The 27,911-nt window shown below is 37.1% G+C and overlaps 1 protein-coding gene across 9 annotated transcripts in view; it reads right to left on the bottom strand.

Annotated features, from left to right (window-relative positions):
• The window catches only part of Suco (SUN domain containing ossification factor), a 66,255-nt gene that overhangs the window by 24,632 nt on the left and 13,712 nt on the right, over window positions 1-27,911 (bottom strand). For 4 of the 9 annotated variants that reach the window (XR_006146825.1, XM_042674311.1, XM_042674304.1 and 1 more), the window contains exons 3-15: window positions 26,572-26,679; window positions 24,681-24,829; window positions 23,107-23,244; window positions 22,449-22,599; window positions 19,383-19,506; window positions 18,636-18,772; window positions 17,348-17,415; window positions 8,988-9,095; window positions 6,871-6,976; window positions 5,039-5,059; window positions 4,794-4,849; window positions 3,371-3,462; window positions 2,557-2,622 (exon numbers count right to left, since the gene is read on the bottom strand). Coding sequence is in view for 8 of the 9 variants with exons in the window: in XM_042674311.1 (XP_042530245.1) it covers window positions 2,557-2,622; window positions 3,371-3,462; window positions 4,794-4,849; window positions 5,039-5,059; window positions 6,871-6,976; window positions 8,988-9,095; window positions 17,348-17,415; window positions 18,636-18,772; window positions 19,383-19,506; window positions 22,449-22,599; window positions 23,107-23,244; window positions 24,681-24,829; window positions 26,572-26,679 (1,324 nt within the window). In the remaining variant the exon portion in view is untranslated. The remainder of the gene's footprint in view (window positions 1-2,556; window positions 2,623-3,370; window positions 3,463-4,793; window positions 4,850-5,038; window positions 5,060-6,870; window positions 6,977-8,987; window positions 9,096-17,347; window positions 17,416-18,635; window positions 18,773-19,382; window positions 19,507-22,448; window positions 22,600-23,106; window positions 23,245-24,680; window positions 24,830-26,571; window positions 26,680-27,911) is intronic. The other 5 variants (XM_042674305.1, XM_042674306.1, XM_042674307.1 and 2 more) reach the window with 4 other exon arrangements.

Raw genomic sequence — 27,911 nt, 5'->3', positions numbered from 1 at the left:
AAGATATCTAATTATGTATATGCACAACAAAATACAAGTTGTGAAATATTTCTGGCTCCAAGTACTTCAAGTAAGGGGTACTAAACCTGTGCTCAACAGTAAGGAAAAATGATTTCTATTAGATTAAAATAATAAATTTTATTCTGAACATTAATAATAAAAGCTAGGTGTCATGGTGCCCACATGTGATTCCAATGCTTAGGAGGTGGCGGTAGAAGGTGTGTTTGAGGCTATCTGAGCTACACAGAGTTTTGGGGCTATCCTGTCTCAAACAAGAGTTGGGGATGTAGAACTTGGCTGCCAAGTGCTTGCCTAGCATTCACAAGGAAAAAAAAATCAGGTTCTGAATAAGCCAATTTCAAGCTGATTTAGAAATGCCAAACCTGAATATTCTCATGACAGAGACTAGCTCTTTGACCCAATTCTATTTTATTACTTGCTCCTTAAAATTATTCCTCTTTGGAAGCTGTGGCTAATGTTAGGCTTAAGAACAGTCTCAGACTCATCAGAGAAGACTATTAGGACACGAGTATGCAAGGAGTAGTGTCAGGCCATGTCTGTACATTCTGAGACAGTAAAATCTGAAAACTCAGCTTATATTGCCTATTGTTCAGAAATCCCAAGAAATGGAAATCTTATTAAATCCCAGTTTCCACACTTCAGCTCAACCAAAATCCTCCCATTCAAACAGTCTTAGAATACAAATTCTTACCGCACCTGTAATACTGGTAGGTTAAGTGGAGACTAGTTTAAAAAGACCAGTTTACCAAGATACACACACATTCAAAGAGAAAGATCCAAAATGCAGGATTGAACCAAGATTCTATGTAAATAATACAATTAAGGAAATTTCTTCACTAACACATGTTTAGGTTTTAGTGGTTTCCAGGACTTAATCCTGTTTCAAGAAGAAAAGTTAGACCTACAATATCAAAAGGGTTTTTCCCTTTATCTGACATTATGGTAAGTAAGATACTAATTTCCTTTGTTAGGTGCTCTCTCCTTTCTGAAGCCAGAGATCTTTTAGAGTGGGGCTATTTTCTAACTCCATAAAAATAGTGATTTGTCAGGAGTTTGGCAGCATTAAGCTACATAAGTAGCAGAATAGTGACAAATAGAAAACAAATCTATGGATTTAAAAAAATATCCAGACTTATGTCGTCCACTCCTAAATAAACCACGTAACATGGTAGTAAATACATTTAATTTTTTATATCATCAAGTAGATGATAAAGAGTCTTATTTAAAAGTAGTGGCTAAGATCTAAAGTAAGAAGGTTAGTAATAAAGTAAAACGAAGTATATTGAACTGATATGGAAGTTAAAGATTTTCCTTCTTCAAGAATATTTAGGGGCTGGGAAGGAGGCTCAGTGGTAGAGCACTTGCCTTGCATGCCACGAGCCCTGGGTTTGATTCCCCAGCACCACATAAGCAAAAAGAAAAAAAGCTCAAGTGGTAGAGTACTAGCCTTGAGCTGAAGAGCTGAGGGACAGCGCCCAGGCCCAGAGTTCAGGCTCCATGACCGGACGCAAAAAAAAAAATATATATATAATATTTAAACCTTCTTTCTATCCCAGAAAAACTCCACTTAAGTTTACAATCTTCTATGGGAGAGGAGAAGAAGGGAAGGGGAACAGAGGGGAGAGGAAAAGAGAGGGAAAAGAAAGAGAAATGACTCAAAGGTCCATATACATGGCCTTTAAAAAAAAAAATCTACCTAACTATGTTCTAAAAAGCTTATAACGCCAGTGTCCATACTCAGATTGGTTCGGCAATTCAAGTTCAATAACAAGTAAAAAATACAAGCAGCTTGTCATCTATTTATTATGATTTATTGTCAAGTTGTTAACCTCCAAATAAAAAAAGAAAAGCTTTACGAGATAAGTTTTATCTGCAAGAATAACTAAAAATAGTTTTAAAATATAACTACCCGCATTCTATGAAAAAGCAATGTGCCAGTGAGCGAAGGTCCTCCAGCTGTCTCTAACAGCCAGATCACTGCTGGGTTCACATGCTTCTTTGTAAGGACAATAAACTGAGCTATTAGGGATCACAAATCATTTCTTTAGTTTACAAAGGGTGTATACTGTCTTTATTACTACAGTGATAGTTTTTGGTATAGATAGGAATAGTTTATATCTTGTCATTAAACAGGAAACTAACATCACTATATTACTGTTCAAATCAGTGAAAATCACTGATGCTGTACCTTTTTAAAAATTGTTTTCCCAAATTCTTCTACACTACAAGTAACGTTCTCAATGATCTGCATACTTAAGAGCTGAAGTATTTTTATTACACTAGTGTTTTTTTCTCTCGTCTTCCTTTACATCTATACTTCCTATGTAATTTCCACAGAAATATTTCAAAAACCATCATCTACAGAAATATTTCAAAGCCTTTATCTATAGAAATACTTCAAAAGCCATTATCCTAGGTTCAACACTGGGAGTAGTAGAAGAATCTTAAACTATACCAAAACAAAACAATCTATTTAAGAGTGGAATTATTGAGAAATATTTGAGTAGTAGAAATAGGAAATCCCAAAATACTCACTTGTAGCAGAACCAAGAATATTTTTTGAAGATTTATCTTCCACAGTATTATAATCCAGTGGATAATCTGTTTAAAAATGAAGTAATTATGTAAGGAGCTAGTTCTAATAACATATATAAAAGCTCATACTACATTCTGTCAATTGACATTTAAAACATAAATATTGATCACACATCTAAACCATGTTCACAAGAAGAAAATGAGATTTCAAAGCCATTTAACAGATGTAAACCAAGAAAAAAATTACAATACCAAAGTTTACAGGACTTTTGTTTAAAATTTCAATATACTTTATCAAACCTTAGTGAACGCCTTCGCTTGTTTTCTAGGAAAATGACACGAGAAAATTTAGACTGTTCAAGCTACACTGTAAGGTATTTTAAAGTAAAGACTTGACAAAGCAGAAACAGAAGGGGTCCGACTTTCTCTCTATGCCTCTTGGCTCACAGGAGTTCCTCCAAAGGCTCAGGCCTTAACCTGCTCAATCCTACACCCAGGAAACACAAAGTAATGAATGCTCATTTCTACTGATTCAACTCATCTGATGAATTCAACAGGTTCTTGGGTCTACAACAGAGATACATTCACAAATTGTAACATTAATGTTATAAGAGGAGCTCTAATTACAAATAACTGACTGATAAATGTGGAATATAATATTAATTTGCAAAGTGATCACATTAGGTTTAAGAACCATGTGGCTATTATAACAAAACAAAAATGACAAGTCATTGATTTAAGTAGCCTGTATTCAACAGATTACTAATAGATTATTTAAAAATATTCCCAAGAGCTCTATTTAAAACCCACTTACCATAATCTTCATCAAACAGTTCTTGACGTTCTGACTGATACTGGGAATCAGCAATTTCTTCATATTCTTCCACCATGCTTGTGCCAAATACCCTAATCATAGCAATTCCATTAAAGATTTGCATTAAAACAAAATTAATCTCCTCATAATGTATGATGAATATTAACTCTGGTAATGTTTCTAGACTCCAAAATAATAGCTATTTCTTAAACTTTAGCTTCCATTAAAATGAAAAACTAAGCTACTGAGGCATTTTGAAATATAGCTACCAAAATTTTCTATCAGTGGTTTTAGATATTATCAGCACAGCAAAACAACAAGTAAAATCAAATACATAAGTTATTTGTTTATTTTTGTGCTGGTCCTGGGTCTTGAACTCAGGGTCTGTCTGGGCTCTCTCCCTGAGCTTTTCACTCAAGGCAAGCACTCTACCTCATCTGAGCCACACCTATACTCTACTTTTTCAAATAAGAGTCTCATGCACTTTTCTGCCCTGGCTGACTTTGAACCATGATCCTTAGATCTCAGCACCCTGAGTTGCTAGGATTACAGGTGTGAGCCACGAATGCCCAGATTAAAGCTCATTCCTTAACAGATTATCTTGGTATTTCCCCAAACACATTCAGTAGACAAAAAAGCTTAGTAATTTATTTTTTAAAACGTTCTGCTAATGTTATGGTTGAACCAAGGAACTGTGCTACGCTCTTGCTTGGTTTCCTTGCTCACGGCTGGCGGCTGACTGGCTAAGCCTGGCATTTTTTCCAGGTAACTGGAGAGACAGTCTCACGGACTGTCGTTAAGTCCTTTAAGCTGCCGGGACTGGCTCTCAGTCCCGATCCTTTGATCACTGCCTCTTTAGCAGCTGGAATTACCGAGGTTAGCCACTGACATCAAGCAATCATTTCTGTAATATTAACTTCCTGTAAGAAAATTATTTCTTCACTTTCAATTTTTTAAAAAACAGTAAAACAAAAACTAACAACTAAAAGTGTCCACTGAGCACAAAGGCTCATTCCTGTAATCCTAGGTACTAACAACTGAAAGTGTCCACTGAGCACAAAGGCTCATTCCTGTAATCCTAGGTATGCAAGGGGCAGAAATCAGGGGACCAAGGTTCTGCCACCAGCCCAAGGAAAAAGTGTGTGTGATCCCATCTCAACCCACAAGCTGAAAGTGGTGGCATGTGTCTATGACTTGGGGTCAGTGGGTAGCTGAAGATAGAAGCCAAGGCCCAAAGCTAGCTCAGACCAAAAACAAGATCCTACCTGAAAAATAACTAAAGCAAAAAATGTTGTGGGTCTGCTTCAAGTGGAAGAACACTTGCATACAAAGTATGAGGCCGAGCTGAAACTATTAGTACCACCAAAAAGAGGAGAGAAACAAACAATAAAAAACAGTAAATGTACTCTGTGTTCCATATTACCTTATAAGGCTTAATGGACAAAAGTGCTCCGATCCAAAATGTGATACCAACTCCACCTGAATAATAAAAGACATGAAATAAAAAGCCAGCAGAACATCACTGTATTCAGTTTTTTCATTATAACAATTCTAATAATAAAGTCCTCATTTCCCCCCAAATCAATACTTGTAGTTTTGCGCTTTTTTTATAATGAATTAATATGTCATGCCTTGTTATTCAATATTGCAAAAGAGATGGTTGCTAACCTTTATGTACTTGATGAACATCTGAAGCAAGAAAAAGGAAAAGAAAAAGAAATCAGTTCCAAAGTCTGGATAACATGCCATAAGCAACAAGTATTTAAAATCATACTGTATAGAGAAAGCAATGTATTATGATGGATAATACTGTAGTACTCTTAATTTTTTGCAGAAGCCAAAGCAATGATGTGAAATTTTTATCAAACTAGAAGGTAGAATCTAAATATCTAAAGAAATCAGCTTTAAGCTTACAAAGTTTAAGTAGCTAAAAACTATTGTTGTTATTTTATGTTAGCTATTAAAGCATTCTAAAACCAATTAATAGTCTTTAGAAACCTTCAGTCTTGCATTACTGTAAACATTACAATATACATTATGTGTATATCTACAGATGAATTTATGTATTAGTACTTATGTATACCTTAGAGGCACACATTATTACTATGCACATACAGAGATACACACTGGCCACATTTACACACTGATATAGGCTGATATATATATTATGAAATGTTATCTATTGTTCTATAATATTGTATGAAATAGCAGAATACTTATTCTGCTATTTCAAGTATAACTTGAAAATGAAAATGCATGTCAATTTGCTTTTAAAATGCAAGCTATCAGAAAGCAATTCATAGATTTGGGTTTAGTTACTCCTGGATAAAATAAACCCAAGCAAATGTATAACATTTATCACTATAAAATGAGAACCAGAAGTAAACAGTTCTTCAATTTAGACTCATTTCTTGAATCATTAACTGAAAATATAAACTGTAATTTTAAAATACAAGTTAGCACTTTCAGAGTGAAACTAAGAGTATTACAAGTTTACCCATTTATAGAAGTCAACGTAATACATGCTTTAAAGAGACAGCAAAATCACAGAAAACAAAATTAATTAGCTAGAAGTTCTTTCATTTAAAGAAGAAAGGATAGAAATTAGAACTGCTGCCATTCCAAAAGGTCAATTAACATACTTTAATGTGTGGCTATTGTTTTAATTTTTTTTTTTAAAGATAGAAAGGAGAAGACTAGAAACATTTCTATTTGTTTAAATCCAACTGATGAGTGACAATTTAATTAATTGGTAAAAGAAATGGGAAATATTGAGTGTTTAAAAAAAAATTAGGGTAAAATAGGTAACGAAATAGAATGTTAAGTTTGAATACATAAAACAAAAGGCAAAAGATTTAACAATGCCAAATAAATGGATATTAAAACTGAAATAATAAAAAAATAAGATTCTACTAAAAAAAAAAAAATCAAAAGATCTCAATGACCGTAATAACCACAGAAAGAAAATATACATTTTATATAATACATTTTACATTGACTCAAAAACAAGAGTTCAAATTTGGAATTTTATCAGAACCACAAATGAAAATTTGGACCAGGTGACCAGCAACACAAAAGGAATGATGAAATATTTGTCTCATAAAACAATATATTCAGCCAGGCACCAGTGGCTTATGCCTATAATTTTCACTTAAGGAGGCTGAGATCTGAGAATTGCAGTTCAAAGCCAGCATGGGCAGAAAAGTCCATGAGACTCTTATCTCCAATACAGAAAAAGCTGAAAGTGGTGCTGTGGCTTATTAGGTGGTAGAGCACGAGCCTTGAACACAGAGAGGCTCAGGGACAGCTCCCAGGCTCTGAGTTCAAGCCACAGGATCAGGACTACTACTACTACTACTACTACTAATAATAATAATAAATTCAACTAGTAACTATTGCAGTAAATGGTATGATATAAATTTCCAAGTGGGAATTTCTAATTGGGTAGTGTAAATAAAAAACGTTTCTTTATACAACAGTGCTATACATGTAAGCATTACCTTCACATATTTTGCATACATCTGTTCATCTAAAGGGAAACTCTGGACATTTCGCTCATCTCTACCATGGAAAGTACCCAGTTTAATCCATTTACTTGTGGGATATCTAGAAAATATAAAAAATAAATATATCCTATATATGTTTATATAAAGCAGGCCTTGAGTTAAATATACTTTTTTCCAATTAACAAGTTATATGTAACTTGCAAAATTACACTATGAACAAATAGAAGACAAGGAAGACAAAAGTAGGACTAGAACAACTTGTAGGGAATTGAGAGTGCTCTCTGGAGGTTTTCAAACAGACAGTTATCAAGAGGCTACCCTGAGGAAAGGAGGTACACCATTCACATACTGCCAAGTATATGTGATGATATGAACTGTGAACATAAATACTGGCAGGAAGTGCAATAGGAAAAAGAAAATGTAGCACATCTGAATTCAACATATCTAAATAGCTGATCCCTTTAAAAAGAAATTTCATGTAGAAAATCCAAAACTATTTTTATTTGCAATATATAATTAATACTTCATTGTCAGAGCTGCATATGTCAATTTGACATATTAGCAATTCCAGCTTAAAAGAAATATCTAAGGTTAATAGCAGAACAGGAGGAGTCTCCAAAGGTTTTAAGAACTGATTTTTAAACTGTACACATGTAATGACAGTCAGACAGAGGAAGAAACACCAGAGAACCCTTGGTGGCTGGTGGCAGGAGCACAGCGAAGTAACACACCACACAGCCATCCGCCACTGCTGCGCATAGGTGTGCACTGTGAAGTGAATAAACAACGCCAAGCAGGAGTATTACGCACCTAGTCAAAAGAGTATGTTTAAAGCAAAAGACACTGTTGGTGTGGAAGAAGTAAAAAGCAATTACATATTTTAATGGGATAAATACGTGCATAAGAAAGATAAAGGAATAAAATGCTAAGAATGATTATCTTTGGTTTTCAAGAAGATAGTTCTTTTCCAAATTCCTCATAAAATATTCATTTCTTTTGTAATCATACAAATACAAAAGATTTTTTAAAATATATTACTAAAAATATACATAAGAAAATAAAGAACTATACATGTATAATCTTAATACATTTTAAAGAAATGTTTGGAAAGCAATACAGCATAATTAAAAGGTCTTAATGAACATAGTGCTAGATCTAAGTCTTAGTTCTCTAATAGGCCATGGGGCCCAATCAAGCTACCTAGCCTCCCTCCCTTTGTCTGCTTCCTCATCTTACAAGGGAGCATTTGTTAAAAACTAATGAAAGAAAATAGATTTAAAAGGGGCCTGCAATGCAACTGTTTACAAACTGGAAATAAAAAATAAAATGGTAGCTAAATATTCACACAGTGAGAACAATATTCTTAGGAGAGGACTGCAAGGGCTCAATAGCTGTATGCATTAAAGTCATATAAAATGATTCTAGACATGAATTCGAAGAAATGGAAGTAAGAGGTTTCGGGGTTTGTTTTTTTTTTGTCGGTCATGGGGCTTGAACTCCGGGCCTGGGCGCTGTCCCTCAGCTCTTCAACTTCAAGGTTAGCAATACCACTTGAGCCACAGCACCACTTCAAGTTTTCTGGTGCTTTATTGGAGATAAGAGTCTCATGGTCTTTCCTGCCCAGACTGGCTTTGAACCGTGATCCTCAGATCTCAGCCTCCTGAGTATCTAGGATAAGCAGTTTTTTATTATACTGTTTTCAGTTCTTGTTTTTCTTCTTTCCTTTTTACTTTGGTCTATTCCCTTCTGTCTGTGTTTGATTTCTGTACACCGTTTTTTTGTATATAAGTTTGTTTGGTTTGTGGAAGGGGAGGAGACGCACAGGAACTGTGGGACAATGGGTGAACCAATGCAGCAGTGAAACCCACTACACACTATGTTGGAAATGAACTACACAACTTTGGGGGGAGAGATGTCAGTAAGGGAAAAACCAGGAGAGAATGAGGGAGAGGTGACACTTCAAAAGGAAAATATACTCATTACCTGACTTACCCCTCCGTACATCACCCTTACAATAAAACTTTTTTTAAAAACACAAAAAAATGACAGAAGGCAAAAGTGATTCACTAATTTTTAGTCTAGCTTTGACAGAAAGCAGTTTTAGAATTTACCTGTCACTGATAGAAACCAGAAAGTCTTTAGGAGTAGAAGAAAATAATTCATAATTTGCAATATCAAGCTGCTTTACTTGAATTGGTTCACACAGTTCAATAACAAACCTTCAAAAAGAACACAAACAATTATTTACATAAACCAACCACAATAAGACTTCACATTAAACATGACGTAAGTTTGCATAAACTTGATACCCATATTAAGTGTTACTAAAACGTAAAGACAGAGGCTTTCTAAGCCAAGTTATCAATAAGGAAATGCCTTAAAAAATTACTAAGCATCTAGCTTTTAAAATAACAAAGTATACTCTTGGAAGGAGAATGTCTTTATAAAGAAAAGCCAGTGATGCTGTAAACTGACCAAAGTCTGATATTAAGCCTTCCATTTAGCAATACATTGTTTTAACATTTACCTTAAAATTATAGAGTTCCAAATACATACTCTTATAGTTGGTACCTTTCTGTATCAAAGCACAGTTTGCAAGAGAAGAGTCAAAAAAGTTAAAATATTTAGCATAGACGTTTAGTAAAAAAAAAAAAATTATGGTTGACAGAGACAACCAAATATCTAGTGCCCACTAAAACTAGTACTAGAATTGTACCTATACTTCATTTACATAAAGATCTAGAAAATCAAACTAATTTAAGGGACAAGCCTGTGTGCTAACATCGAAAGATGATTTGAGAACAAGAATTCACACAAAGTAGAAGGAAACCCTCAGGGAATGGTAGGTGTGTTCCTTATCCATACTGTGGTGAGGTTTTCTCAAATCTATAAAATTTTTGAAACCACATTGTATGACAACTATACTCCAATTAAGCTGTTTATAAAAAGACATTAGAGGGATTGGAAGTACCACAACCGAGTTCATGCTTAGCATGTGTAAGGGCCTTGGTTCAATCCTCAGCACTGACAAAACAAACATAATTTTAAAAAACAAGATGCTATGAAATTATATTTGATTTGGGAAAGACACCAGAAATATTTCTTAGGAAAAATGGAAAGATTGGTTCCATGTGCCCAAAATAAAACTGCATACCTAACATGACATCTGAGGGACAGAAATACTCATGACACCTAGTATCATGTTTTAATAAACTATTATATCAAATGAGATTTTACATTAACAAATACTAAATAAACCAAAAGCATTAAAATTAACAGACTGTTTAATGATGGAGAATAACAGAACTAAGTTCAGGAGATGGTAGGAATGACTGATTAGGTTTCTGAGAAAGGTTCTCGAAGGGAACCAAGCTACCATTTGTTCAGTGTTTCTCTCTGGACAATACTATCTTAGATAATTTCCATCCATCCTTCAACCTTTACAACAAAATTTCAAGGGATATTATTTTCACTTTCAATTTTATATAACAAAAGGAACATGGTCATAAATAAACATAGCCAATTCTGATTTCTGTTTTTTTGCGGGGGTTTTTTGGCAATACTGAAGTTTGAACTCAGGTCCTCAAACTTGCTTGGCTTATTGCTCAGCTAGTGCTCTACCACTTAAGCCACACCCTCAGCTCTGTTTTTGTTTTTCTGATTCTGAAGATGGACTTTTGCAGACTTTTCTGCCTAGGAAAGCTTCAAACTGCAATGCTCTGTACTTAAACCTCCTGAATAGACACACAGCTTCTAACTTAATAAAAGAACCCCAACCCATCCCTAAGACCGAGTTAAGCATACGGTCACCCATCAAGGACTTCCTGATTGAGTGATGGGGTGTGACAAAAGTACTAAGGGAGGCTTTCGGTCATGGCATTTTTTTAACCCTGGCAGAGCTCTGCATTAGGCTTCACCTATCACCAGGCTAGAATGAGGATGCAGTAAACCAGGTAGAGCTATTAGCTGTCAGCTATCACCAGGCTAGAATGAGGATGCAGTAAACCAGGTAGAGCTATTAGCTGTCAGCTATCACCAGGCTAGAATGAGGAGGTGGTGAGAATAAACCATTCGGACAATGCAGGTAGGGAAGACACCTTAGTGAATGGCAAAGAAACATGATATGTTTGCATTCATTATAACCAAATAATTGTAAATGATGTATATATCTGATAAACCTCATAACTTATAAAATATTAGCATGCCTGGTAATTTTCTTTTATCAGTTAACTCTCATTTTCTCAGAAATAAAGAACACTATAAAAAATTAGGAGAAGCCGGGTGCCCAAGGTTCACGCCTATAATCCTAGCTACTCAGGAGGCTGAGATCTGAGTATTGAGGCTGAAAAGCCAGCCTGGGGAAGGAAAGTCCGTGAGATTCTAATCTCCAATAAACTACCAGAAAACCAGAAGTGGCACTGTGGCTCAAGTGATAGAGTGCTAGCCTTGAGCTGAAGAGCTGAGGGACAGCACCCACCCAGGCCTAGAGTTCAGTACCCACAACTGACCAAAAAAAAAAAAAAAAAGAGAGAGAGAGAGAGAGAGAGAGAGAACTTTGTGTAATAGTAAGCTAAATCCAATTTCAAAAAACTTCTCAATCATTTATCTTCTGTACCATTAGCCAAAAATTAGAAGATAAAGTTAAATTAAGAAGGAACTGTACTGGGGCTGGGAAGGTGGCTCAGTGGTAGAGTGCTTGTCTTGCATGCATGAAGCCCTGGGTTCAATTCCTCAGTACTACATACACAGAAAAGGCCAGTACTGTTGCTCAAGTGGTAAAGTGCTAGCCTTGGGAGCTCAGGAACAGCGCCCAGGCCCTGAGTTCAAGCCTCAGGACTGGCAAAACAAAAATAAAAATCACAGTAACAACCACCTAAGGGTAATGTACAACCTTCTACCTATATGTTGGAACATATGGTGTATTGTGGTTTAAATTCATGGCTTTGCATTTTCTAGGCAGAGGTAACCATTTTTGCTTCATTGATTGAGATAGTGTCTCAAGTTTATGTCAGGCCACGCTGGACCTAGAATCTCCTATTCATGTACGCCATGCAACTGGAATGACAGGTACATACCAACACAGCCCACCTTTTATTGGTTGAGATAGGGTCTCAGAACTTTTTGCCTAGACTGGTTTAGAATCAGGATCCTACCAATCTCCACCTACAGAATAACTAGGTTTACAACAGGTGTATGTCTCCATCTTCACCTTCGGTTAGAAAAATTTTAAAACCTAAAGTTCAACAGAATAAACTTAAAAAGAAAACAGAAAAGTCAAAATTTACATAGAAATTTCAGAAAGAGAAAGCAAAGCTATGGCAGTAAAAATCAACAAAGCCAAAATAGACAAATTTACAAGGGTAACAAAAGATGAGAGATACAGTACCGAAAAAAATCAGTTTTTACAGGAAAATATCTCTGAAGCAGTGAAGATTTTAATCAGCAGGAACAGCATTTTAAAATACCCCAAGATTGAGCTGGGAAGGTGGCTCAGTGGTAGAGTGCTTGCCTTGCATGCATGAGGCCCTGGGTTCGATTCCTCAACACCACATAAGCAAAAAGAAAAGAGCTGGAAGTGGTGCTGTGGCTCAAGTGGTAGAGCGCTAGCCTTGAGCTGAAGAGCTGAGGGACAGTGCCCGGCCCAAAGTTCAGGCACACAACCGGACCCTCCCCCCACCAAAAAAAAACATACCCCAAGATTCATGTGTCTAATAGGCCTGGCTGTCAGCTGATGAGGTTTTAAGAGGCCATTAGGCATGAGGGTGCTAACTTCACTAGTGACTCAGTCCAGAGAATTTATATAAAGGACTAGTTAAGAGACTGGGTCTAGCTAAAGAAGTAGGCCATTGGAGGTGCGCCTTTAAAGGGTATATGATGTCACCAGACTCTCTATCTCTGCCTCTTGTCTACCATAAGGTAAACATCTTGTCACCTGCCCCAACCACCATGTTTGCATTTCCCCAGGTCCAAAGCAAGGGATCCAGGTCAGTGTGGTTTGAATGTCTGAAAACTGTGGAAACAAAAATTACTTACCCTAGTTTTTTACAGATATCTTGTCACAATGGAAAACTACCACAAAAAAACTAACTCAATAAATACAAAATCTAGTGATAACTATTTCTTTAGAAGTAGTTTTAAAATCTCCCCAATTAGACACTTAGATGGCAAGGTGGTACATGCAAAAGGTTACTAACAGTTATGTTTGCCATGGCAAAAGACCATAAACAACCCAAATACCCATCAAGACAAAACTGTGAAGGAATGCACTGGTCACAAAGAATGAAGAAACCCTCTACTACAAAGAGTGTCAAGACCCTTCTAAAACACAAGTTAATTCACCATGAAAATAGCAAGCTTAATACATTAATTTACATCAAACACTGCTCAATCTTAACAATGAATAGAAAGATAAAAGACAGAGACTTTAAAGAGATTTCTCACTGAAATTCTGCTCTTTGGAACCATTAAGAAATCTGAAGTATGTGAAATTATTACTTATTAAAAGTTATACACCTAATTTAAAGTTAATACTTCATAGGCCCACACTGTTTAACAGGAGTACCAAACTTTAAAATTTAATGGTGCAAGGTTAAAAGGATTGTCTTCAAAACACGTAATGAGATAAGACTGTCTGCTGACACTTTCCATTCATAATTTTTTTATTATTTTTTATTTTTATTTTTTTTGCGGTCGTGGGGCTTGAACTTGGCCTGAGCATTGCCCCTCAGCTCTTCAGCTCAAGGCTAGCGCTCTACCACTCTTCAGCTCAAGGCTAGCACTCTACTACTTGAGCTACAGCGCCACTTTGGGTTTTCTGGTGGTTTATTAGAGATAAGAGTTTCACAGACTTTCCTACCCAGGCTGGCTTTGAACCGCGATCCTCAGATCTCAGCCTCCTGAGTAGTTAGGATGACAGGCGTGAGCCACTGGTGCCTGGCTTCCATTCATAATCTTCAAGGTCTCCACAGCATGCTATTCCAAAAAGCACAATGTGTAACAATGGGAATATTCTTGGGAGTGTTTCTGGGTCTGAATTCAGGGTCTTGCCTCGGGCTTACCAAGTAAAACTCTTCAGCGCCTGAGCCCAGCCCTCAGCCTTTTACTTTCATTATTTTTAATACAGTCTTACACTGAATGCCTCCTAACTGCCTAGAATGACAGGCATATGCCACCACACCAACATTTCGTTTTTAAATGAGGTGGGGGTGGGGGGAGGATGAGGGTTTCATAAATGCTTTGCCTCACCTGGCCTGAAACCACAATCTTGTTTCAGTATCAATCTACTGACTAGCTGGGATTAAAAGTATGTGTGCTTGCTAATTTGGCAAGAATTGCAAATTTTGGACCTGGGGCCTAGGTGCTGTCCCTGAGCTTTGTTTGCTTAAGGCTAGAGCTCTACTAGTACTTGAGTCATAGCTCCACTTCTGGCTTTTTTACTAGTTTCTTAGAGATAAGAGTCTCATGGACTTTCCTGTCCAGCAAGAACTGGAAAAAATTTAAAGACAAAATAAACTGATAGAAAAAAAACTGTAATTCCCTAGATAAAAAGCCTGCTTATAAATTATGAGAAATGAAAATTTAAAAAAATAAATAAATAAAAAAATAAATTATGAGAAATGATTCGAGAACAAAAGAAGGTAGCTATACATATATAAAAATCAATTACATCTCTACACAAAATAGTGTTTTTATAATACTAACAAAAAATAGGCTGCTATGGAATAATTTAACAAAAGACTACATTTGTATAGGTCTTTCATGAAGGCAAAAAAGAAAAATATATCCTTACTTATGGATAAGAAAACTCTGTCAAAGCGTAAACAAATGCGTAAGTGGTACTCGCTAGACACTATGTTGAAAATGAACTATACAACTTGTGGAGTGGAATAGGAGGGAAAAACAGGAAGAGCGAGAGAAGGGGTGGCACTGTCCAAAAAGAAATACACTTATTACCTGACTTATGTAACTGTAACCCTCTGTACATCACCTTTATAATAACAATTTACAGAAAGATGAAAACACTGAAAAAGAAATGAAAATGTCCAAAAGTCATTTGAAGACTCAATATAATTTCAAACAAAATCCTCATATAAAATTTGAAAAATTAAGGAAAAGTATAAGTGTATAAGAGCAGAGGCAGAAAAATAGCAAAGTCAGTCCTGAGTACAAAAAAAATCACAAAAGCCGGGCGCCGGTGGCTCAGATCTGAGAATCGCGGTTCAAAGCCAGCCTGGGCAGGAAAGACCGTGAGACTCCTATCTTCAATAAACCAAAGTGGCGCTGTAGCTCAAGTGGTAGAGCACTCACCTTGAGCTGAAGAGCTGAGGGACAGTGCCCAGGCCCAGAGTTCAAGCCCCATGACCGAAAAAAAAAAAAAAAAATCACACTACTAGATATTAAGATTTATAAAGGCAAACCAAACTGTGGGGGTTAAGGCAGGTAATGATAAATTGACCAAGAGGACAGAACAGAGAAACTTGTGCACATAAGGGAATTTTATGACATTATAAGTGATAGGGAAAAGTGTGAATTACTGAATAAATAATTATCTATATGGAAAACTCAGGAGGGAGAATGAATCCCTCCTATACACAATATAAGAAACAATTCTAGATGAGATAAAAACCTAAATATAAAGTGCAAAATGTTAAATATATATTTAAATGTTAAATATAAAGTGCAAAACTTAACTTCAAAGCAAGGGAGAGAGATGATATTAAAAAAAATTAATATTATAAGAGATAAATTCAACTATATTTTTTAAAGTTCCTTCATCAAAAGTCACTATAAGGATATTGAAAGGATAACCTATAGAACGGCAAAATTAGGTACAATACATATAACTTAAAATGTCTTCTAAAATACAGACTCAAGTTGTCGTGTAGAAGTTAAACATCTATGAAACCACAGAAAAAATCCAAATAAACATATAGGTAGAAAAAAGACAACAAGGGCTGGGAAGGTGGCTCAGTGGTAGAACACTATGCCTTGCATGCTCGAAGCCCTGGGTTCGATTCCTCAGCACCACATAAGCAAAAAAAGAAAAAAGCCGAAGTGGCGCTCTGGCTCAAGTGGTAGAGCGCTAGCCTTGAGCTGAAGAGCTGAGGCACAGCGCCCAGGCCCAAAGTTCAGGCCCCACGACTAGTAAATAAAAAAAAAAACAAACACTGGAGTTATGATTCAAAGAGGTAGAGCCTCAATCATAAGCCAAAAATCTAAGTAAGACCACAAGGCCCTAAATTCAAGCCGACTACTAGCATACACACACACACACACACACACACACACACACACACACACACACACACACACACACACACACACACACACACACACACACACACACACACACACACACACACACACACGCTAACATAAAAATTTACACTGTCACTGACTACAAAGGCTTTTATAAATTAGAAATTTATCTCAGGTAACTACTTCCTTAAAATTCACTTACAGAACCAAGGGCCTACAGAAAAATTGAAGTTTTTAAAGTGTGGTTTAACTGATAATAAACTGACTAATGACTATAGTACCCTTCAATAGTTGAGTTCATTTTCAAGTTGAACCTACAGTGCATACTTTCAAAAGAAGTAAAACTGATAGTGGAAAAAAAATATTATCTCTAAGGTGAAGGAGGGTTTTCTTAAATGTGTGTGTGCATGTGTGTGTATACAATCATTACAGCAAATTAACGTGATAGTGGTGATTCTCCCCAAATACCTTTGAGAGAGCTGCTTCTGAACAATGAAATCAAGTAATGAAACGCTGAGTTTCTACGTGTCTTTCATACACATTCTTCTCTTCCAGGCCTGAGCCTGTGGACTCGTAAGTCCCGACTTCTCACCTAGGCTGTGACAACAGTCTCCAGACTAGTTTCAAGTAGTCCACAATGATGACAAAGCTTTAAACAGCAGGTTGATGTCACAAATTAAAACAAATGCTATCCTACGCGTGTTTCAGATCAAGATCTAACATAATTAAACTGGATGTACGTAGTACTGAATGGGTGGTCAGTTTATAGCTAAATGCTCTGACTACATCATCTGCCACTACTCTTAAGTGTTTCTTTATCCTCATCACACCTCAAAGAACCTTTTTAGGCTGCTTCTGTTGATAGTCATAGAGAAGAAACATGTTCCTTTTAAAATGCTGTGCTTCCCTCGTCTGCCATTTCCTATGATCTTTTAAGATCCCATCCACTCAAGAATTACCTCTTCCAGAAGTCCTCTTACAATTATGCATCTTCTGTCTATAAAACACTTTCAGCAGTACTTTTTAATTCCATTACATAATTGTTTAGGTTAGTGTTTCTGACACCTTCTTAAAGGAAAGGCATTTTTTTGTCCTCAGTTTTGTGCAGTAACAACACTAATCATAAATGCTTCTTAAATGACCACAGGAACAAATCAATCTAACCCTATGTACATATATAGAATGTACTTTTGCAAAATTTTATATTACTTACCAAATTTTAGTGCTGCAAGGATTCAACATATAAAGGTCCATATTTTCTATAAGAATAGCAGATGTACTCTATTTTTTAAAAGGCAAAAGGAGTTTATTACTGAAGGAAAAATAATGAGAAAATACTTATTTAAACCCTAATGTCTTCTGGGATTTCTAGTTTTAGATCTTAGAATATATCAAGGACTGAATGAATACCCGTTTGGGGTGGAGGGGAGTATATAAGTGGCTAAATTTGCTAGTAAGCCTACAGCTTTCCACTATCCTTATAATAACCCATTTAAAACTCAAAGCTTGGACAGGTGCTGTGGCTCATGCCTATAATCCTAGCTTCTCAGTATATATAAATTGGGAAGCTAGTTTGGGCAAAAACTTCCCAAGACCCCTGGACTCAAGAGTTGAGTATAATAGAACTAACAACCCAGCTCCACAGGAGGCTGAGATGAGGAGGATCAAAGTTCCAGACCAGCCTGGACAAAACCTACACAAGACCCTTTCAACAGGAAAAAAAATTAGAAAATAAAAAAAAGCTAGGTATATGACTTACGGTGTAATGCGCAGATAGGCTGGTCTAGGCCAGCCTTGGTAAAAAAACAAGACCTGCTTTAAAAAATAATCACAGCCAGAGAGCTGTGTCAGAGACATGGCTCAAATGACACAGGGCCAGCTTATCAGACTCAAAGCCCTACAGTGAGATCCAGAAAAAGAAAAAAGACAAAAAACCCTCAAACTTCAATGTCTGAAGCTGGGCACCTATAATTCTAACTACTCAAGAGACAGAGGCAGAACGATCACAAGTTCAAGACCAGCCTGGGAAAAGTTAGCAAAGACCTATCACAAAACACAAAGGGCTGAGACATAGCTCAAAGAGTAAAGCAGCAAATATGAGGTAGGTTCAATCCCAAAAATGAACAAAAAAAACAAAACTCACTGTTTAAATGTCTATAACCATAAAGGAAAAATAATTTTTCATTAATAATTATTTTTAAAATTTCATACGGGTTTTAAAAGCTAACTAGAATACAAAATATCAAGTATCAACTAAAACGTCATACAATAAAATGTATGGAAAGGCATACTCCAGCATTTATTAGTGAATTAGAATAATAATATTAAAGTATAATTCCTAGGTAAATTAACGTCTATAGTACAAAACCTACATATATATTATATATAGCATTTTAGGCATGTATTATTATATTATATATTACATGTATGCTTATTATATGTATATTATACACAGATATACATATATGTCTTCTAAATTTAAGTATTTTATATTTAAGTACCTTGGCTTCTGGATTAGCGGCCAATATTTTGGCACCACATTCTACTGAGGCGTAATTATTCCGATTTTTCTGGACCTTTTTGGTGGCATGTGGACCTCCATTAGAAGAAGGGTGCAATGACTGACCTGCAGACAAACCTTATTATAAACATACAGATGATGATTATGATTGAAAATACCCCCAGTAATACAATGATCTCAAAACAAGATGCCTTCTAAAGATGCCTAAGAAAATAGTTTAAAAGTACTTAAGACATTCAAAATGGTTTGCTTCAAAAGTAACCCCAACAAATAAATGCACTTCAAAATTCTACAAATAGACTGAAATAGAACATGGCTAGCAGGCTAACAGGCTGTTCTACTTCTAACACAAAGAATTCTTAATTCAGATTTATTCTACAGAAGTAAAAAGAAAACGTAATACTTGGATCTAACTGTATCTACAGTCAAAGCTTTCTGACTCAGAACTCTGCATGCTTCAATTTTCTTCCTATAAATTTTTAACAAAAATCACCTCTGCTTCATCTTTCTTTAGCTTGTTAATGATATGCAAGAATAGTTTTTACTACAATTAAAGCTGCACGTAATGACACAACAGCAGATAATATGAGTAATCAGCAGCAAGTTCATAAACTTCTTTTGAAAAGCTTTCAAATTTTTTTTTATTTTACCAATTAAAAAGACATACGGATATCTAAACTACCCCCTTAAATATTTTTAAAAAAACAGACTCCTAATGCCTCCTTACTTTTTTCTTTTTCTACTTCCATAACCTTCTTTTTCCACTCATCAAATGTTGGGATATCTTCTGGATCTTTGGGACCCGCTACAGATGAAGGGTCAGTTTCTCCTTGTTTTGTATAATCAGAACTCTGAATGAAATGCAAAAAAAAAAAAAAAAAACAACCAAACCTTCAAACTTTAAAGAATATAGATTAATAGTAAATATAAATATTTCTGCCAAGGGGCTGGGAAGGGGCTCAGTGGTAGAGTGCTTGCCTTGCATGCCTAGGCTTTCGGTTTGATTCCTCAGCACCACATAAGCAAAAAGAAAAAAAAGCCAGAAGTGGCTCAATGGCTCAAGTGGGAGAGTGCTAGCCTTGAGCTGAAAAGCTGAGGGACAGCGCCCAGGCCCAGCATTCAAGCCCCACAACAAGACTGCCAAGTTAAATGAAAGTCAAATTGCATAATCAATTGATACTACTTTGAAAAGTTTTATTGTTTATTTATTTACATACTTATTGCTGGTCCTGGGGCTTGAACTCAAGGCCTGGGCACTGGCTCTGAGCCTCTTTGTACTCAAGGCTACTGCTCTACCACTTGAGCCACAGCACCACTTCTGGTTCTAAGTAGTCTATTAGATATAAGAATTTCACAGGGGCTGGGAAGGTGGCTCAGTGGTAGAGCACTTGCCTTGCATGCATGAGGCCCTGGGTTTGATTCCTCAGCACCACATAAGCAAAAAGAAAAAAGCCGGAAGTGGCACTGTGGCTCAAGTGGTAGAGCACTAGCCTTGAGCTGAAGAGCTGAGGGACAGTGCCCAGGCCCAGAGTTCAGGCCCCACGACCGGACCCAAAAACAAAAAAGAATTTCACATACTTTCCTGACCAGACTGGCTTCTAAAAGTGATCCTCAGATCTCAGCCTTGTGAGTAGCTAGGATTTGTTATGGGCACAAGCTACCCGCAACTGGAAATATTTAAGGAGGGTGTGTGTGTGTGTGTGTGTGTGTGTGTGTGTGTGTGTGTGTGTGTGTGTGTGTGTGTGTGTGTGTGTGTGTGTGTGTGTGTGTGTGTGTGTGTGTGTGTGTGTGTGTGTGTGTGTGTGTGTGTGTGTGTGTGTGTGTGTGTGTGTGTGTGTGTGTGTCATGAGGCTTGAATTTGGGGCCTGGTGTGTGTGTGTGTGTGTGTGTGTGTGTGTGTGTGTGTGTGTGTGTGTGTGTGTGTGTGTCATGAGGCTTGAATTTGGGGCCTGGTGTGTGTGTATATGTGTGTGTGTCTTGAGGCTTGAATTTGGGGCCTGGTGTGTGTGTATGTGTGTGTGTCATGAGGCTTGAATTTGGGGCCTGGGGTGTGTGTGTGTGTGTGTGTGTGTCATGAGGCTTGAATTTGGGGCCTGGTGTGTGTATATGTGTGTGTGTCATGAGGCTTGAATTTGGGGCCTGGTGTGTGTGTATGTGTGTGTGTGTGTCATGAGGCTTGAATTTGGGGCCTGGGGTGTGTGTGTGTGTGTCATGAGGCTTGAATTTGGGGCCTGGTGTGTGTATGTGTGTGTGTGTCATGAGGCTTGAATTTGGGGCCTGGTGTGTGTGTGTGTGTGTGTGATGAGGCTTGAATTTGGGGCGTGTGTGTGTGTGTGTGTGTGTGTGTGTGTGTGTGTGTGTGTGATGAGTCTTGAATTTGGGGCGTGTGTGTGTGTGTGTGTGTGTGTGTGTGTGTGTGTATGTGTGTGTCTGTGTGTGTCATGAGGCTTGAATTTGAGGCCTGGGCGCTGTCCCTGAGCCCTTCAGCTCAAGGCTAGCACTCCACTTGAGCCACAGCGCCACTTCCGGCTTTTTCTATGTATGTAGTCCAGATTTCCAGCCCCATTTAAGTACAATTTTATAATCAATTGATAGTACTTTGAAAAGTTCCACTTTATTTAAAAGCACCATTTGGGGGCTGAGAATGTGGCTTAGTGGTAGAGTGCCTGCCTTGCATGCATGAAGCCCCAAGTTTGATTCCTCAGTACCACATAAACAGAAAAAGCCAAAGTAGTGCTGTGGCTCAAGTGGTAGAATGCTAGACTTGAGGCAAAAGGAGCTCAGGGACAGTGCCCAGGCCCCTGAGGTCAAGCCTCAGGAAGAAAGAAAGAAAGGAAAGAAGGAAGTGAGGGAGGGAGGGAGGAAGGGAGAGAAATGTATATTCCTCAGTATCTAAATCATAAAATTTATTTTCTGAGGATCACAGTTCAGAAGCCAGCACTGGCAGGAGAGTCAGTTAAGATTCTTTTTTTTTGGTCAGTCGTGGGGCTTGAACTCTGGGCACTGTCTCTCAGCTCTTCAGCTGAAGGCTAGCACACAACCACTTGAGCCACAGCACCACTTTCTGAGTGGTTTATTGGAGATGTGAGTCTCACAGACTTTCCTGCCTAGGCGGGCTTTGAACCGCAATCCTCAGATCTCCTGAGTAACTAGGATTACAGGCCTGAGCCACCACATCTGGCCAGGTAAGATTCTTATCTCCAACAATTAAATCACAGAAAAGGCTGGAAGTGGAGCTCTGGCTCAAATGGTAGAGTGGTAGCCTTGAGCAAAGCAAACTCAGAGACAGCACCCTAAATTCAAGCCCCAGGACCAGCACATGCGCACAGACACAGACTATACACATACACAAATATGGATGTGATGCCCAGAATATTGAGCTATGCTTTAACCCATTTATTTGTTTTTAACTTCATGAAAAGATCTTCATCTCTTCTACTTAGTTCTACTTCTTGCCTGAGAGTACCCTAAGAACTGCTGTGTTCAACATTCCTTTGGGAAATTTTATACTGGCCTCCACGTGAAGTCCTGACCTCTATGTGAAGTTTAAGTAGAATTCATAAGGAAAAAAGAAAATAAAATTGATCCACTGTGGTAATAATCCTGTCTGTACTGCAAGAATAACATTCCGAAACAAGCTGATCTACCTATATTTTGCACGTAGGTAAAAGTATATGTAATGTTTGTTTACTACTTCAACTTCCAAATTTTATGACAAATATGGTTAGTAAAGACACTAATAACAAAAGTATATTACATATGAAGTAGAGTATAGTGCAAGTTGTATACTAACCTCATTTTTTAAATTATCTGAAGCATTCACCGCAGATTTTGGATCATCTCCATCTTGTTTACTTGCCGAAACTTTTGATTCAAATTCTGATTTTGTTATCTTTCCTTTGCCATGTGAAGATGACACATTCTCTATATGCTGGCCAACAAGGCTATTCAAAACCCAAAATACATATTAAAATACAAAATACAACTTTAGCTAGATACCAAGTTTTGTTTTACCCCTCAGGACCTCAAGCTTGCTAGACAAGTACTCACTCTATCACTTGAGTCATGACCCAACCCTTTCTGCTCTAGTTTGCTTTCTTTAGATAAGAGTCTTGCTATGTTTTGGCTTGGGCTGGCCTAGAACTGTCATCCTCCTATCGCTGCTTCCCAAGTAGCTGACATTACAGATAACAAATTTTAAACACTCAAAACTATGGCAACTACCATGTACAAAAAAACGGATCAATTACTTTCAGTCATAAAGTAGAAAGTATGCACTTTATCTCTATGCACTTCAGTTATTACAGAATTACACCACACGCAATTCTAATGGTGGAAGAGCTAAGGCAGGAGAATTTCAAGCTGAAGGTCAGCCTGGGCAACACAGACAAATCTGTCTTGAAAATATAAACAAGTGCCCCACACACATACATAAATCAATGAAAACTCACCTTTCCGGTGGACTTACAAATGAAGGCGGCCCGACTGAAGCATCTGCATCAAGGGCCTCACCCACATCACAAGCCGTTTCAGATGGTTCAGATTCACTTGGCTTATCTAGTGATAGAGTACCAGATTTCTCCATTTCACTAAAGATGAAACAAGCAAACAAAAAAGGCCATGTGGTCATTTAGAGAACATAATGTAAGTTGAAGATGTTACTCATGATTTCAGAAACAATCTAAGCCTAAGAAAAAATAGTTCTACAAAATGTTTTCATGGTGGTCCCTGTCTGTAATCCTAGCACTCATGAGGCTGGAGCAAGAAAGTTTGAAAGTTCAAGACCTTGCCCAGACTATACACTTGTCTTCTAAAAAATTTCCAAAATTTTAAAACATGTTATTTGGTTAAGTTTTTGTTTTTGTTTTTTTAGAAAACTAAATTTAGTGGAGGATTGCTTTGGCTATTCAAAGGTGGTGTCTTTTATGTTTCTATTTGAGTTTTAAGATTCATTTTTCTATTCTGTGAAGGATGACGCTGGGATTTTAACCACTGCTTGAACAATTTATGATAATAAAATTTTTAGAATTCTTTAAAGCTATTCTAAATGTACCATTCCCAATATTAAATTTCTGTCAGCTAATACATTAATTCTTCCAATATACAGCAGCAAAAACCATCTATTATCTCAATACATCTCACTGAAGTTCTAACGCATTTTTAGAATTCAACTTTAAATTAAGACATGGCATTTTGCTTTGTTTTATGGAATACTGATAGAATACATAACTCATTTTCTAAAGCAAAATAACTTAAGCTTCATTTTGAGCACTCAGTATGTTTCAAGAAGACAAAGACACACTATGAAGGGAATACCAGTAATTCTTATTGGAAATACATAACTTGGAATTTGTATTTTAGATAACTATAGACTGTTTCCCTAAGTACAATCTCATGTTGCTTATACTATATAAAAAGTGTAATCCTAGCTACTCAGGAGGCTGCGATTTGAGGATTGAAGCCAACCTGGGCAGAAAAGTCCCTGTGAGATTCTGATCTCCAATTAACCACTCAAAAACTGGAAGTGGTGCTGTAGCTCCAAGTGGTAGAGCACTTGCCTTGAGCCAAAGAGCTAAGGGACAGCACCCAGGCCCTAAGTTCAAGCCCTATGACCAACAAAAAAAGATTTCATGGCTGAGATCTAACCAACTACATTAAGCAACCAAGTAAATAAATTCATTTTAAGTTAATTATATCCAAAACCTAACACATATATACACAATATACAGGCATTAAATTACCTAGTTTAGTTTATGCTATGTAGGCTAATCAAATTTGAGTATTAAACTGCTTTGCAGAGAGGAATGGGTAGTAATGCAGTCATAATATTGTACATACATGAAGAGAGAACGAGGTAACTTGAGGGAATGGTGTGGGATAGATGGGAGAGGAAAAGATGGGAGGGCTGACATGACATGCTGAACTGAAACGCCATGCACCGCCACTTAGAGACAATTAAATTTAATTAAAAAAAAAAACGTAAAAACGTTCTCCCCTCCCCCTCGTACACTTTTCAGCAACTTACTCAAGCTTTGAGATCTGAGTGGTTTCTGAGGTAGATGAGCTATTTTCAGTATTTTCGTTGCTCATAACTGTATTGGAAGAATCTTCATGTAAATCAACTGTATGGAGTGTCTCAACCACAGACGGGCTTAACTTTTCTGACTCTGTATGCTGTATTAAAAAACTCCAGTTACATTACGTGTTAAGATTAATCAATTATCTCAACTGAACAAAAGTTTCTAGAAAGCTAAAAAGTGACCATAAAAAGAATGTTTAACTGCTGTGGGTTTAACTCAGTAACAAAGTACTCGCCTACCATGCACAGACCGGCCCTTGGTTTGATCCCCAATATCACAGGGAAACAAAAAAAAAGAATGGTCAATATAAAACATGTATTAAAAAGAATCCTTTCTTCCGGCATTACCATCTTAACAAATACATTTCATGGTGCTGTGGCTCAGGTGGTAGAGTGCTCGCCTTGAACTGAAGAGCTCAGGGACAGCACCCAGGCCCAGAGTTCAAGCCCCACAACAAAAAAATAAATTAAAATAAATTTTAAAATACATTTCATATTAAAATACAAGCTCTGTACATTTCATTCAACACTTAACAGAGCTTGTCCCTGTCTCCTTCCCTAGTTGCTACTTTATATGAGAACTTTAGATATTTCGGTGACTACAATTAATAAACATTAGTAGCAACTAAGAAATCCTATACAAATGTAAAAATACAACCCAGTCATCAACCCTAAAGAGTTTAGAAAATGGGCTGGGAAGGTGGCTCAGTGGTAGAGCGCTTGCCTTGCATGCCTGAGGCCCTGGGTTCAATTCCTCAGCACCAATAAGCAAAAAGAAAAAAAGCCGGAAGTGGTGCTGTGGCTCAAGTGGTAGAGCACTTGAGCTGAAGAGCTGAGGGACAGCACCCAGGCCCAGAGTTCAGGCCCCATGACCAGACCCCCCTCCCAAAAAAGAAAGTTTAGAAAATATCATGTATCAATAAACAATACAAAATATATACAAGTAGTATGCTAACAAAACACACAATTCTTGGTGCTCCCTCAGTGTCTTAATACCCTGGGGTCCATCCAGGCCTGCCCTGCCCTAAAACAGAAATCTCTGACCACCTATTCGCACGGGAAGCCTCTATCAACAGATCTTTCCTATACCCACTCTAATATAGTCAGTCATTTCCCTAGCTCTATCCTTCCACTGCTCACTGTACAAACGGGCTTTTAATCACAGCACTGTAACTTCTCAATTACTAGTATCTGTCTTCTCATCTTTATACTACCAATACTTAAGTAAGGACCATGAGCTTTGGACCTTCGTATTCCCAGCATCAAGTGCAGTACACAAAATTTGGCATGTATTTTATACTCAACAGTAAGTCTCAATATAGACTGGGCTGTGAGGCAAGTACTCAATATCCACATGTGGGTCTTGGCTACTCTAGGAGCCAGCACAGCTACAGAAGACACAATGAATGTTTCAAAGTCCTGAGTAAGCCTCGACCAAGATACAAGTCTAGAAAATGAGTAATGGCAGGACTCTTCAGGATATTTATATGATTTTAAGGGCTATAGACATCACTTTTTCTTACCTCTATGTATGAGATATTTGACTAGTATCTTTCAAAATCCAACAAAATGAAATGCGGTTAACAAACCTGAGCTATCTGAAAATCTGAAGAGCTATTACAATGAACCAAAAGGGAACATAAGAATAAATTTGACCTCATACCTAAGAATTTACTTCAAAGAGAATTATCTCATTTATTACTAAATCTGTAGCTTTATATTTTGTCAAAAGCAATATTATTGCCAAGTAAATACTTTTAAGTCCCAGGGGCATTCTATTAACTTGTGAAGGACTTTGGAATGGTCTGTTACTAAAAAGCAAAGCAACATAGCTTACTTGTACATCCACAATGTAGTCATCTCTTAATTTATTTTCTTGAAGAGTAGGTAAATGTGAACCCGATTTTCCCGATAATTCAGCATTACTAAGTCCCTCACTTTCATCCTATATTGCAACAAAGGAAAAAAACATGAAATTGTTTTACAAAAGTCTTAAAAAATATTAAAGCCCATATCTTTCTATATGTAAAAATCAAACACGTGTGATATGTATTAAAATGTGTAATACAGAGAGTTGAAGACCTTCATTTGATTGGTAATAAGCACGTTAGTCCTGCCATGGAGCACTATGGGTCTTCTGAGTAACTTCAGCTGGGTTTAGTGGCTCACGCCAGTAATGCTAACTACTCAAAAGGTGAGGCTCCAAAAGGGACAAAAACCTCAGCAACCCACATCTCAACCAATAAAAGCTGGGCACAATAATGCATGTTTGTCATCCCAGTTACACAGGAAATACAAATAGGCTGGCCTACGCATAAAAATAACAAAAGAAGAAAGGATTGACACCTGGCTCCCGTGGCAGTGTCTGCCTGGCAGGTGCAAGGCCTCTTCAAACCTATTATCACTAAAACTAAAAAAAAAAAAAAGTCCTTTAATACATATTTAACAGATGAACAAAATTTCTGTTTTGACACTAATTCACACTTAAGTTAGATTTCTTTATGTCTTTTTAAATGTCTTCTAGAATGTAAGGTTCACGAAAGTAAAGTTCATATTTATCTAAAGCTATGTAGCACATAGAAGGTATTCAAATGTTTGTTGAAGACAGTTTTCCCCATGTAATACTTTTGTTTAAATTCATTTCTACATTTTGTCTTCAAACACTTCCAAAGAAGTGAATAGATTTTTAAGTTGTACAAAAATTACAATACTTTTGAGAAAAATTTAGCAATCCTTTAAAGTTTTACAAATTATATTCAATGTAAATAAAAAATGTAATCCAACCAGCACCAGTACCTAACACCTAGTTACTCAGAAAGCTGAGATCTGAGCACTGCAGCTCAAAGCTATCCTGGACAGACAATTCCCCGAGATTCTTATCATCAACCAACCTGCAAAAAAGAAGAAGTAGTGGAATGGCTCATGCCAATGTTGAGCAGAAAAAGCTGAGTGTGAAAACAAGATCCTTAGTTTAAGTGTCAGGACCAGACGAAACATAATAATAATAATCCAGTCCAGGGGGCTGGGAAGGTAGCTCAGTGGTAGAGCACTTGTCTTGCATGCATGAGGCACTGGGTTCGATTCCTCAACACCACATTAGCAAAAAAAAAAAACAGCCAGAAGTGGTGCTGTGGCTAAAGTGGTAGGGCGCTAGCCTTGAGCTGAAGAGCTGAGGGA

The sequence above is a fragment of the Dipodomys spectabilis genome, unplaced genomic scaffold, assembly GCF_019054845.1.
Source record: "Dipodomys spectabilis isolate Male_0828 unplaced genomic scaffold, ASM1905484v1 ptg000019l, whole genome shotgun sequence".
Lineage (NCBI taxonomy): Eukaryota > Metazoa > Chordata > Mammalia > Rodentia > Heteromyidae > Dipodomys > Dipodomys spectabilis.
This window is presented reverse-complemented; position numbering and strand designations above follow the sequence as displayed.